Raw genomic sequence first — 13,821 nt, 5'->3', positions numbered from 1 at the left:
AGCTATGTGAGATGAAAGATTGATTAGTGGCAATGGCAAGTATTGAAGTCCTCAGAACCTTAAAAGCATTGTTTGATGGAAAACTTCAAATGATCTGAGTGTTTCCTTTCAAACTTGTCCCTTTAATTATTCCTCCAACTACATCTGTTCTGTGTTGGAGAAACCAATCGAGCTCCACTATGTCCCATGTAGGGAGGAGCAGGTATTACATTTACATTTAAGTCATTTAGCAGACGCTCTTATCCAGAGCGACTTACATTTTTAACCTTTTTATTTAACTAGGCAAGTCAGTTAAGAACAAACTCTTATTTTCAATGACGGCCTAGGAACAGTGGGTTAACTGCCTTGTTCAGGGGCAGAACGACAGATTTGTACCTTGTCAGCTCGGGGATTTGAACTTGTAACCTTTCGGTTACTAGCCCAACGCTCTAACCACTAGGCTACCCTGCCGCCCCGTATCAGCTGGGTCCTCTCCAGAAGCCATTCAGGTTTGGGAAAACACTGTCAATGGAACATGAGGAAATGGAGGCTGAATGAAGCAGTTTTAATAGCAGCGCTATTGACCTGTTTATGCTTATTATTAAACTGCCATTGGAATTCAAACCATCGCGTTTTGCAATGAGGCTGCACTGAGCTTCACAAGTTGTGTTGACCTCAGCCCTGCAGGCCAATGAGTGAGCAGGCCAGTGTCACAGAGACCGTGGCCAGTGTCCTGTCAAACCTACGTCCTTATAGCACTATAATGTTATCCCAGTTACGACTAACTCTGAAACACATGTTTTCAGATCGCATCATACAGGCTGTGAAATAGGTCAGGAGTCTGTTCAGCTCGCAGACGTTGATCGGTGTAGTCAAAAGGCAGGAAGTGAACACACGTACACACGCACGCACGCACGCACGCACACACACGCACACGTGCACGTGCACGCGCACACGCACACGCACACACACACACACACACACACACACACACACACAAAGTTTCATTTTACACACAGTGACAGACAGGCAACAGAGACATACAGACAGACAGACATGCAGACAGACACTCCTAGAGGGGTTATGAAATCAGCCATCTATCCTATCCCACGGGGCACAGACATCAATTTAACATCTATTCCACGTTGGTTTAATGTCATTTCATTGAAATGACGTTGAAACACCGTTGATTCAACCAGTGGGTGCCCAGTGGGACATATGTGATGTCATCTCCCTCGCAGAGAGCAGAGAGGGTACAGAACAGACTCCAACAGTAGCACCTCCCAGAGAGCAGAGAGGGTACAGAACAGACTCCAACAGTAGCACCTCCCAGAGAGCAGAGAGGGTACAGAACAGACTCCAACAGTAGCACCTCCCAGAGAGCAGAGAGGGTACAGAACAGACTCCAACAGTAGCACCTCCCAGAGAGCAGAGAGGGTACAGAACAGACTCCAACAGTAGCACCTCCCAGAGAGCAGAGAGGGTACAGAACAGACTCCAACAGTAGCACCTCCCAGAGAGCAGAGAGGGTACAGAACAGACTCCAACAGTAGCACCTCCCAGAGAGCAGAGAGGGTACAGAACAGACTCCAACAGTAGCACCTCCCAGAGAGCAGAGAGGGTACAGAACAGACTCCAACAGTAGCACCTCCCAGAGAGCAGAGAGGGTACAGAACAGACTCCAACAGTAGCACCTCCCAGAGAGCAGAGAGGGTACAGAACAGACTCCAACAGTAGCACCTCCCAGAGAGCAGAGAGGGTACAGAACAGACTCCAACAGTAGCACCTCCCAGAGAGCAGAGAGGGTACAGAACAGACTCCAACAGTAGCACCTCCCAGAGAGCAGAGAGGGTACAGAACAGACTCCAACAGTAGCACCTCCCAGAGAGCAGAGAGGGTACAGAACAGACTCCAACAGTAGCACCTCCCAGAGAGCAGAGAGGGTACAGAACAGACTCCAACAGTAGCACCTCCCAGACAGGACCGGGTTAGCCCTAGGCTCTGTCCAAAATGGCACCCTATTCCCTATAAAGTACACTATGTACAATAGGGCCCTGGTCAAAAGTAGTGCACTATGTAGGAAATAGGGTGCCATTTGAGATGCAGTACTAGTGGACGGCCTGGATGGCCATTAGTCACAGTACCTGCCCTGTCTGCCCTGTCCGTCTGCTGGGCCTTCAGAGGTGCATAGCGGACGGCAGAAATATTTCACATGTTTCGCTATGTGCGTAGGTTAGACTTCCTATCACACTCTCTTGAATTATGCTCTGAATTCGGATGTATAATCTTTATTTTCTTGCCTGAGTGCGATTGGGGAGACAAACATTCAAAAAGGGATTTGGTTGGAAGGGCTGTCACTGAGTTTGATTTCTAGACCACAGGATATATTGTTGTATCTGACTGATACACAAATCCACTAGATTTGACATAATGAGAGCAAACGGATTTGGCTCTGGGTTTTTCTGGTACTGTTATTGTAGCTTATTACAGTAGGAAATACAGTAGCTCGCCTAAATACATAGGCCTGAGATAGAGACTCTGAACTAATCATCATCTATTTCACTACACTATTTTGTTAATAATTCAAGGTTAATTATCCAAGTCAAGGAGTACATAAAAAAAAAAAAAAAAACGCTCTGTTGTTTTGCTAATACATTTTTCTGTATTACATCATAGAAAATACAGAAAGGCCAGGGCATCAAAATACAGAAGGACTAGGCCAGGGCATCAAAATACAGAAGGGCTAGGCCAGGGCATCAAAATACAGAAGGGCTAGGTCAGGGCATCAAAATACAGAAGGACTAGGTCAGGGCATCAAAATACAGAAGGGCTAGGCCAGGGCATCAAAATACAGAAGGACTAGGTCAGGGCATCAAAATACAGAAGGGCTAGGCCAGGGCATCAAAATACAGAAGGGCTAGGCCAGGGCATCAAAATACAGAAGGGCTAGGCTAGGGCATCAAAATACAGAAGGGCTAGGCCAGGGCATCAAAATACAGAAGGGCTAGGCAACGGCATCAAAATACAGAAGGGCTAGGCCAGGGCATCAAAATACAGAAGGGCTAGGCCAGGGCATCAAAATACAGAACGGCTAGGCCAGGGCATCAAAATACAGAAGGGCTAGGCCAGGGCATCAAAATACAGAAGGGCTAGGCCAGGGCATCAAAATACAGAAGGGCTAGGCAACGGCATCAAAATACAGAAGGGCTAGGCCAGGGCATCAAAATACAGAAGGGCTAGGCCACGGCATCAAAATACAGAAGGGCTAGGCCAGGGCATCAAAATACAGAAGGACTAGGTCAGGGCATCAAAATACAGAAGGACTAGGTCAGGGCATCAAAATACAGAAGGGCTAGGCCAGGGCATCAAAATACAGAAGGACTAGGTCAGGGCATCAAAATACAGAAGGGCTAGGTCAGGGCATCAAAATACAGAAGGACTAGGCCAGGGCATCAAAATACAGAAGGGCTAGGCCAGGGCATCAAAATACAGAAGGGCTAGGCCAGGGCATCAAAATACAGAAGGGCTAGGCAACGGCATCAAAATACAGAAGGGCTAGGCCAGGGCATCAAAATACAGAAGGGCTAGGCCAGGGCATCAAAATACAGAACGGCTAGGCCAGGGCATCAAAATACAGAAGGGCTAGGCCACGGCATCAAAATACAGAAGGGCTAGGTCAGGGCATCAACATACAGAAGGACTAGGTCAGGGCATCAACATACAGAAGGACTAGGTCAGGGCATCAACATACAGAAGGACTAGAAAATGTATTTTCTATTCTATTTACATTCTCAATTACAATACAATAATATTTTAAATTTCTCCAGAGTTTCTCTCCTGGTATGGATGGCTTTGACGTAGAGTTTTCATGGTCTCGCTCCAGAGGAATGCACCAGACCCAGTCAGCAAACACACAACTGTGAAGTCTGACATTTTTCAACTTCCAGAGCGAACACTATTTGACCGGCAGTGAATCATGTGACTGGCAGCAGCAGCAGCAGAGAGAGCTGTTCTGAATCTCAGGTCATTAATAAGATGCTTTTCCAGCAGCTGCTCTTTCTGGCGGGAGCATGAATAGGGAGAACTGCGTGCCAAATGATACCCTATTCCATATATATGTGCACTATGTAGGGGAATATGGTGTCGTTTGGGACGTGACCCTAGGGATAGAAGGATTGGACGCAGCAGGCATTGTTTTAGGTGTAGGGGGTGATGGCTGAGATATTTCATTGATTATTATGACCTGTGATAAATGGAGAATGGAAACAGTGTTTCATGGAAAGAATGGGAGGAATGCAGAGCTGGAGTCCAAAATAGGAAATGAATCCAACCTTAGTGTTATCTGCAGCTTCTGGGAGTTAGCCTATCAAATCTAGCCCTGTATTAAAGGGTCCAAATGGATACGTGGAAAATCAACAGTTGACATATCGACAGGTGTAGTCTGAATTATGAATACCAAGCACTAGAGCCCGAATGATGTGTCGTTTCACCGAAATGACGTGTAGTGTATATCGATATCGACTGATAGTTCCAGCGATAACCGATGTTCAATAAATAAGATGAGAAAAGGGAATCTCATGGTGATCTGAACACTGGGTCGTTCTCATGATGTGTTATTATTGACATAAAAGAAGACATCAACCTTTGAAGCATATTTCTTGGACAATCAGCTCTTTTCGATAGCAATTTCTGAGAACTCAGTGTGGAAAAAACGTTTTCCCTTTTTCATTTCCCCAACTGTAAAACAGTATGTCGGCAGAGACCTGTATATCGGTACCAGTAAGTTTTGTTCCTTCAAAGATCAGAATCGGACCCCATAAAACATATCGGTCGGCCACTACAAAGCACACTGCACAGCCACCATTCAAAGTAAGCTCATCATGCTGACTTATAGGCACACATAGTATCCCAAATGGCACCCTATTTGCTACATAGTTCACTACTTTTTGACCAAGGCCCATAGGGCCCATAGTGCCAAAAGTAGTGCACTATATAGGGGAAAGGGTGCCATTTGGGATACAACCAATGCTAATGAACTCCCCTGAGTCTTACATTACACCACCAAGGTCCTCAGTGACGTCCACACTACACAGCCCAATACTTTTACAACTGGTCAAGTCACCATCGCCAACTGGCCAAATCACCATCTCCAACTGGCCAAATCCCCATCTCCAACTGGCCAAATCACCATCTCCAACTGGTCAAGTCACCATCGCCAACTGGCCAAATCACCATCTCCAACTGGCCAAATCCCCATCTCCAACTGGCCAAATCACCATCTCCAACTGGCCAAATCACCATCTCCAACTGGCCAAATCACCATCGCCAACTGGCCAAATCACCATCTCCAACTGGTCAAGTCACCATCGCCAACTGGCCAAATCACCATCTCCAACTGGCCAAATCACCATCTCCAACTGGCCAAATCACCATCTCCATCTGGCCAAATCCCCATCTCCAACTGGCCAAATCCCCATCTCCAACTGGCCAAATCACCATCTCCAACGGACCAAATCACCATTTCCAACTGGCCAACTCACCATCTCCAACTGGCCAAATCACCATCTCCAACTGACCAAATCACCATCTCCAACGGACCAAATCACCATCTCCAACTGGCCAAATCACCATCTCCAACGGACCAAATCACCATCTCCAACTGGCCAAATCACCATCTCCAACTGACCAAATCACCATCTCCAACGGACCAAATCACCATCTCCAACTGGCCAAGTCACCATCTCCAACTGGCCAAATCACCATCTCCAACGGACCAAATCACCATCTCCAACTGGCCAAGTCACCATCTCCAACTGGCCAAATCACCATCTCCAACGGACCAAATCACCATCTCCAACTGGCCAAATCACCATCTCCAACTGACCAAATCACCATCTCCAACTGGCCAAATCACCATCTCCAACTGGCCAAATCACCATCTCCAACTGACCAAATCACTATCTCCAACTGGCCAAATCACCATCTCCAACTGGCCAAATCACCATCTCCAACTGACCAAATCACCATCTCCAACTGGCCATATCCCCATCTCCAACTGGCCAAATCACCATCTCCAACTGGCCAAATCCCCATCTCCAACTGGCCAAATCCCCATCTCCAACTGGCCAAAATCCCTGACACAAATCTCAACGGTCTATATGTCAGACAGAGGGGCGTCTAAAGAACATGCCCAGGCTTAACAACACTGGGGTGCCGTTTGAGACTCAGACATGGTATTTTAAAACACTGGCAAACACAGTGGTGATGTCACTCATGTGGGCTGATTCAGCCAGTTGCCTCATTTGTCCTACTTCAGGCAGAGGCACCCACCACACCATAACTTGTTAGATAAAACCCAGATGGACTAGCCATCTAAGTTTCCCCCTAGATTTGTAATTATGCAGCCAGCAAACGTTCCAAAGAGAAACCTCTTGCCCACTGACTGCAGACTGACATCTAAGGAACCACCATCGTGGAAGAGGAGCTTTACTGGTATATCTATTCCACAGCCAAACTAGATCAACCAGTGTGATATCTATTCTGCAGCCAAACTAGATCAACCAGTGTGATATCTATTCCACAGCCAAACTAGATGAACCAGTGTGATATCTATTCTGCAGCCAAACTAGATCAACCAGTGTGATATCTATTCTGCAGCCAAACTAGATCAACCAGTGTGATATCTATTCCGCAGCCAAACTAGATCAACCAGTGTGATATCTATTCTTCACCAAACTAGATCAACCAGTGTGATATCTATTCTGCACCAAACTAGATCAACCAGTGTGATATCTATTCTGCACCAAACTAGATCAACCAGTGTGATATCTATTCTGCAACCAAACTAGATCAACCAGTGTGATATCTATTCTGCAGCCAAACTAGATCGACCAGTGTGATATCTATTCTTCACCAAACTAGATCAACCAGTGTGATATCTATTCTGCAGCCAAACTAGATCAACCAGTGTGATATCTATTCTGCAGCCAAACTAGATCAACCAGTGTGATATCTATTCTGCAGCCAAACTAGATCAACCAGTGTGATATCTATTCCACAGCCAAACTAGATCAACCAGTGTGATATCTATTCTTCACCAAACTAGATCGACCAGTGTGATATCTATTCTTCACCAAACTAGATCAACCAGTGTGATATCTATTCTGCACCAAACTAGATCAACCAGTGTGATATCTATTCTTCACCAAACTAGATCAACCAGTGTGATATCTATTCTGCACCAAACTAGATCAACCAGTGTGATATCTATTCTGCACCAAACTAGATCGACCAGTGTGATATCTATTCTTCACCAAACTAGATCAACCAGTGTGATATCTATTCCACAGCCAAACTAGATCAACCAGTGTGATATCTATTCTGCAGCCAAACTAGATCAACCAGTGTGATATCTATTCTGCAGCCAAACTAGATCAACCAGTGTGATATCTATTCTTCACCAAACTAGATCAACCAGTGTGATATCTATTCTTCACCAAACTAGATCAACCAGTGTGATATCTATTCTGCACCAAACTAGATCAACCAGTGTGATATCTATTCTTCACCAAACTAGATCGACCAGTGTGATATCTATTCTTCACCAAACTAGATCAACCAGTGTGATATCTATTCTTCACCAAACTAGATCAACCAGTGTGATATCTATTCTTCACCAAACTAGATCGACCAGTGTGATATCTATTCCACAGCCAAACTAGATCAACCAGTGTGATATCTATTCTTCACCAAACTAGATCGACCAGTGTGATATCTATTCTGCAACCAAACTAGATCAACCAGTGTGATATCTATTCTTCACCAAACTAGATCAACCAGTGTGATATCTATTCTTCACCAAACTAGATCAACCAGTGTGATATCTATTCTTCACCAAACTAGAACTATTTTCATTCCAGAGATGTAATGAGCACAATAATGAAAATCAGGGAACGGAGGAACTAGTTTGAAGTAGGTTTATTTGAATGATCATGAAAAATGTTGATTATTGATATGAATAGCAGCAATAAAACTGTCAAATGAGCTTATGTGTCCTAAATACTAGTAACGTAGCCTTCCTCTGTGTGCAAAGAACTCAGGATCTAACAGGAAAATGTGAGTCTCATCCTGATCCAATCAAAATTCCCAGACTCTACCAGGGCCAGGGGGGTGATCCCTCCATTATCCGCTTCCTCCATCCCTCCTCCTTCCCCTCCTCCGTTCCTCCTTCACGCGTCACCGTGTCGTTAGACAGGACCGTTATAAATGGCTCTGCACACACTTCTGAAGCACGCGAAGGGATTTACACAGCTTCAGCAAGACACAAAGGAGGGACGATTCTACGAAGAGAAAACTACCTTTCACTGAATCAGGATGTCTAAGGTTGCAGGGAGAACCCTTTTCATTTTCTACATTTCAACACAGGTAAATAAATTCAGTTAAACTTTACAAACGAGGCTCATCCAAACTACATCATGTGAAGAATATGAAAACAAGGAGCAACAACTTTGAAAAATCACATTTGAACACAGTTTTCCCTTTTTGTTTTCTCCAGATTTGCTCCCAGATCTTGGCGCAGGTGTGTCCGACAAGGTGCCTCTGTTCGCAGGAGCCTCCGATGTGCGCCCCCGCGGTCCAGCTGATTCTGGATGACTGCGCATGCTGTCTGGTCTGTGCGAGGCAGAAAGGAGAGGCGTGCTCGGAAATAAATCCCTGTGATACACACAGGGGTCTGAACTGCGACTACACAGCCGATGTACACCAGAGGACAGGTGTCTGTGTCGGTGAGTCATTTGTTAATTATATTGAACAAGTTGATGTCCTCGTGTAGGTGTCAGAGCGACGGGGTAGATTCCCTGGCCTTGTCTCAATTGGATTTGCTCAATTCCTGCGTACCTCTCTCCTCTGTCCTCTCTCACCTCCTTTTGAAAAAGGTCAAAGGTAATCGAAGAGTGGCAGCAGAGACCCCGCCCCTATCTAAGAGCTATTGATGATGATGATGATGATGATGATGACAATTCACATTCATTTTAAGACACAAACACTTAAACATATGACATTTTTGATTTTATCCAGATATGAGTATTGGAAATTAAAAATGTTAAATAATGATTTGTGCTTTTCTTGTGTCCTCCATGTCTTCCACAGCTCATGAGGGAGACATCTGCCTGTTGGACGGTTCAGTGTACCAGAACGGGGAGACCTTCTTCCCAAGCTGCAAGTACCAGTGCACCTGCAGGGACGGTCAGATCGCCTGCGTGCCACGCTGCAACCTGGACGTGATGCTGCCGGGCCCTGACTGCCCTCTACCCAGGAAGGTGGCGGTGCCAGGGGAGTGCTGTGAGAAGTGGGTCTGTGAGCCCCAACCAGAGGCCAGTGCCCTGGGCAGCTTCGCCATGGCTGGTAAGCACTCAGTCTCTCTGCTCTCAAATCAAATCAAAATGTTATTTGTCACATGCGCTGAATACAACAGGTGAAGGTAGACCTTACAGTGAAATGCTGAATACAACAGGTGAAGGTAGACCTTACAGTGAAATGCTGAATACAACAGGTGAAGGTAGACCTTACAGTGAAATGCTGAATACAACAGGTGAAGGTAGACCTTACAGTGAAATGCTGAATACAACAGGTGAAGGTAGACCTTACAGTGAAATGCTGAATACAACAGGTGAAGGTAGACCTTACAGTGAAATGCTGAATACAACAGGTGAAGGTAGACCTTACAGTGAAATGCTGAATACAACAGGTGAAGGTAGACCTTACAGTGAAATGCTGAATACAACAGGTGAAGGTAGACCTTACAGTGAAATGCTGACTGACAAGCCCTTAACACTTATTTTTCTTAAAACTGCATTGTTGGTTAAGTAAAAAATAGATAAGTAAAAAATACCAATTAAATAAATAATTCTCTAGTGTACTACATAGGGAATAGGGTTCCATGTGGGACGAAGCTTCTCTCTCTACGTCTCTCTGCTTCTGACGTGACTGGTACTCTGGTGCAAGCCACAAAGTCAAGAGACAGATCCATGCCTCTAGGTTGACCTGGCTGGCTCTGTGTGTGAAGGGAAATGCTGAATTGCCTCGGAGTACAGAGAGAGAGAGAGACTCACAGAGCAAGTTGACTTATCCCAGGAAGCCTCAGTGTAGACCTCTGTAGCCAGCCAAAACATTCCATTTCGTGTTCTCTGGAACGTGATGTACCTTGGATCGTTCTTAATCTGTGATTAATGGACTTTAGGCACCTAAATAAATAGATTCCGATAGAACTGGGAATTGGATTACCTGTATACTGATTATACACCAATGTAGGGGAATCAAATCAAATCAAATGTATTTATATAGCCCTTCGTACATCAGCTGATATATCAAAGTGCTGTACAGAAACCCAGCCTAAAACCCCAAACAGCAAGCAATGCAGGTGTAGAAGCACGTTTGCATCAATTATGCAAACCACACAGTTCCCAATACCAGCCTAACATAAGTCTCCTCTTATGCACTTTTGCCCAGTAATTCTTATCTCCATCAATCAATCTAGCGTGCATCTGTATTTCCCATGTCACAACATCTGTCTCATCCGGTGTGTCTCTCCCCGTCCTCCCGTACAGCCTACAGACAGGAGGAGACAGTGGGGTTTGACTCGTGGGACCCCAGTACTAACTGCATAGAGCAGACTACGGAGTGGGGCGCCTGCTCTCGGACCTGTGGCATGGGCATCTCCACCCGGGTCACCAACAAGAACCCCCGCTGTGAGATGGTCAAGCAGACGCGTCTGTGCATCGTCAGGCCCTGCGACAAACAGCAGCAGCAGCAGAAGGATGTTCCTAAGGTAGGCTACTCAACCCACTGTCACTGTACTAATACCAGCAGCAGCAGAAGGATGTTCCTACGGTAGGCTACTCAACCCACTGTCACTGTACTAATACCAGCAGCAGCAGAAGGATGGTCCTATGGTAGGCTACTCAACCCACTGTCACTGTACTAATACCAGCAGCAGCAGAAGGATGTTCCTATGGTAGGCTACTCAACCCACTGTCACTGTACTAATACCAGCAGCAGCAGAAGGATGTTCCTACGGTAGGCTACTCAACCCACTGTCACTGTACTAATACCAGCAGCAGCAGAAGGATGTTCCTATGGTAGGCTACTCAACCCACTGTCACTGTACTAATACCAGCAGCAGCAGAAGGATGTTCCTACGGTAGGCTACTCAACCCACTGTCACTGTACTAATACCAGCAGCAGCAGAAGGATGTTCCTATGGTAGGCTACTCAACCCACTGTCACTGTACTAATACCAGCAGCAGCAGAAGGATGTTCCTATGGTAGGCTACTCAACCCACTGTCACTGTACTAATACCAGCAGCAGCAGAAGGATGGTCCTACGGTAGGCTACTCAACCCACTGTCACTGTACTAATACCAGCAGCAGCAGAAGGATGGTCCTATGGTAGGCTACTCAACCCACTGTCACTGTACTAATACCAGCAGCAGCAGAAGGATGTTCCTATGGTAGGCTACTCAACCCACTGTCACTGTACTAATACCAGCAGCAGCAGAAGGATGTTCCTATGGTAGGCTACTAATAATACAAACCAAATCACAGTTGTAGAAGGAAAATACGAATTGAAATGTCAGAATAGAAGTTCAAGTTCAACTTGCCATTCAGACTAAATGCAAATCTTCCGACGAACAAAACTCACAAGAGCTCTGACAAAATACATGAAAGAAGTATTCCAATGTTTCACCAACTGACAACCATTTCCTCCTCTAAATCCTCAGAGAGGAAGCAAGTGCCTAAGGATGAAGAAGGCGGTGAAACCCATCCGGTTCAGCTATAAGAACTGCACCAGCGTCCTGACCTACAAGGCCCGGTACTGTGGTGTGTGTACGGACGGGCGCTGCTGCACCCCCCACAGCACCGAGACGGTGCAGGTGGAGTTCCAGTGTGCTCAGGGTAAAGCCGTCAAGAAACCCGTGATGTTCATCAACACCTGCGCCTGTCACTACCACTGTCCCAGAGACAACGCTGTGTATCAACCATCAGACCTGGTCTACAGCGGTTACACGTTATAACACTGTTACCACAGACACAACTAAAGTTTCTTCTAGTCATCTGTGACAGTAGTATTGTACTGTACTGTAGTCGGGCGACTCTATATGTTCATGACTCTAAATGTACTTGACATCATATCCCTGACGGTGTATGGTTGGTCTCAGGAGGGAGAATCTCAATTGCATACTTATCGCGTCCTCTCTCCTCGCCTCCTTCTCAAAACCCATTGGATGAGAAAGCCAGATGTCCCTCCCCTCTGACTTTCTCTTCCAATGGGTTTTGAGAAGGAGGCGAGGAGAGAGGGTGCGAGGAGAGATAGGGTGCGAGGAGAGAGGGCGCGAGGAGAGAGGGCGTGAGGAGAGAGGAGAGAGAACGCGAGGAGAGAGGAGTGAGGACGCGAGGAGTATGCAATTGAGATTCTCACAGTCAGCACTTAGCTACCTTTACAGAATGGATGAGCTTTCTGCATCTGATAGAACTGGAAACGTTGTGCTTTAGTGTATCATAACGACAGAGTTTTCCTTTTCTGCTTACTGCAAACGGCCTCAGTGATCATACACAGCTCCTGGGTCAGTTTTAGACAGCCTCTGACTCAAACGGCCTCAGTGATCATACACAGCTCCTGGGTCAGTTTTAGACAGCCTCTGACTCAAACGGCCTCAGTGATCATACACAGCTCCTGGGTCAGTTTTAGACAGCCTCTGACTCAAACGGCCTCAGTGATCATACACAGTTCCTGGGTCAGTTTTAGACAGCCTCTGACTCAAACGGCCTCAGTGATCATACACAGCTCCTGGGTCAGTTTTAGACAGCCTCTGACTCAAACGGCCTCAGTGATCATACACAGCTCCGGGATCAGTTTTAAACAGCCTCTGACTCAAATGGCCTCAGTGATCATACACAGCTCCTGGGTCAGTTTTAGACAGCCTCTGACTCAAATGGCCTCAGTGATCATACACAGCTCCTGGATCAGTTGTAGACAGCCTCTGACTGTCCCAGAGGTATTTCCGAAATAGCGGTTAGGCTACCTACAATAGTTTCAAGTGCAATGTTTGCACGTCCAACAATTTTCCAGCTGCACGTCACAAAAAAATGTCTCGTGAAAGCAACACCTGCTCACTGTTGTATTTGTTCTGGTGAAAACCTGTGTTTCTATTCCCCTCATTCCTCTGACCTTTGACCTTTTAGATGTTTGCAGACTCTTGCCCTCTCCCAGGCTCTGCAGTCAACCTGGTCTTGGCCCACACAACAGTCATGTCGACAGCCAGGTCAAAGGTTGTTCTCATAATGTACTGCCGCTTTCCACAGCCAGCCTGTAAGTCTCCGCTCTTGGACCTCTAGCCCCGCCCCGTACACGTCAGACCTGGGTCAAATACATGTGTCAAATACTTGAGATGATTTAACTTGACCAGTGTGCAGGCTGTGGGTTGAGTTGGCAGTTTATGAGACTATTCCATTGGTTCCGTTGTAACAGGGCAAGCTAAGTCAAGTGCACCTCCAAAGTCTTTTGCATATATATGTCACCCAGTTCTGATATACTGTCATTGACTGCAATGCAATGTAGAATTTCCTAAAACAGAATGTTAATTTTCTACTCCTCTGTGGTCTCTTGTAGAAAGATACAAGTTACGTAAATACTTTACTGTATAGTTGGCGCACGCGTGTATTAAATACACAGTGTCTGTATGTCTTTGTAAACCAAATGTAAATATGAAGTCTATATAGTGTCTCTATGTCTTTGTAAACCTAATGTAAATATGAATTCTATATAGTGTCTGTACGTCTACTCTG

At 45.9% G+C, this 13,821-nt stretch overlaps 1 protein-coding gene across 1 annotated transcript; it reads left to right on the top strand.

Annotated features, from left to right (window-relative positions):
- Nucleotides 1-6,445: 6,445 nt before the first annotated feature.
- On the top strand, nt 6,446-12,242 carry LOC120047796 (CCN family member 3-like). The gene is made up of 4 exons (XM_038993346.1): nt 6,446-8,762; nt 9,127-9,381; nt 10,584-10,804; nt 11,757-12,242. The coding sequence occupies exons 1-4, from the start codon at nt 8,465-8,467 to the stop codon at nt 12,048-12,050; spliced, it is 1,068 nt and encodes a 355-aa protein (XP_038849274.1). The 5' UTR covers nt 6,446-8,464; the 3' UTR covers nt 12,051-12,242.
- The last annotated feature ends 1,579 nt before the right edge of the window (nt 12,243-13,821 follow it).

This window comes from Salvelinus namaycush, chromosome 5, assembly GCF_016432855.1.
Source record: "Salvelinus namaycush isolate Seneca chromosome 5, SaNama_1.0, whole genome shotgun sequence".
Taxonomy (NCBI): domain Eukaryota; kingdom Metazoa; phylum Chordata; class Actinopteri; order Salmoniformes; family Salmonidae; genus Salvelinus; species Salvelinus namaycush.
This window is presented reverse-complemented; position numbering and strand designations above follow the sequence as displayed.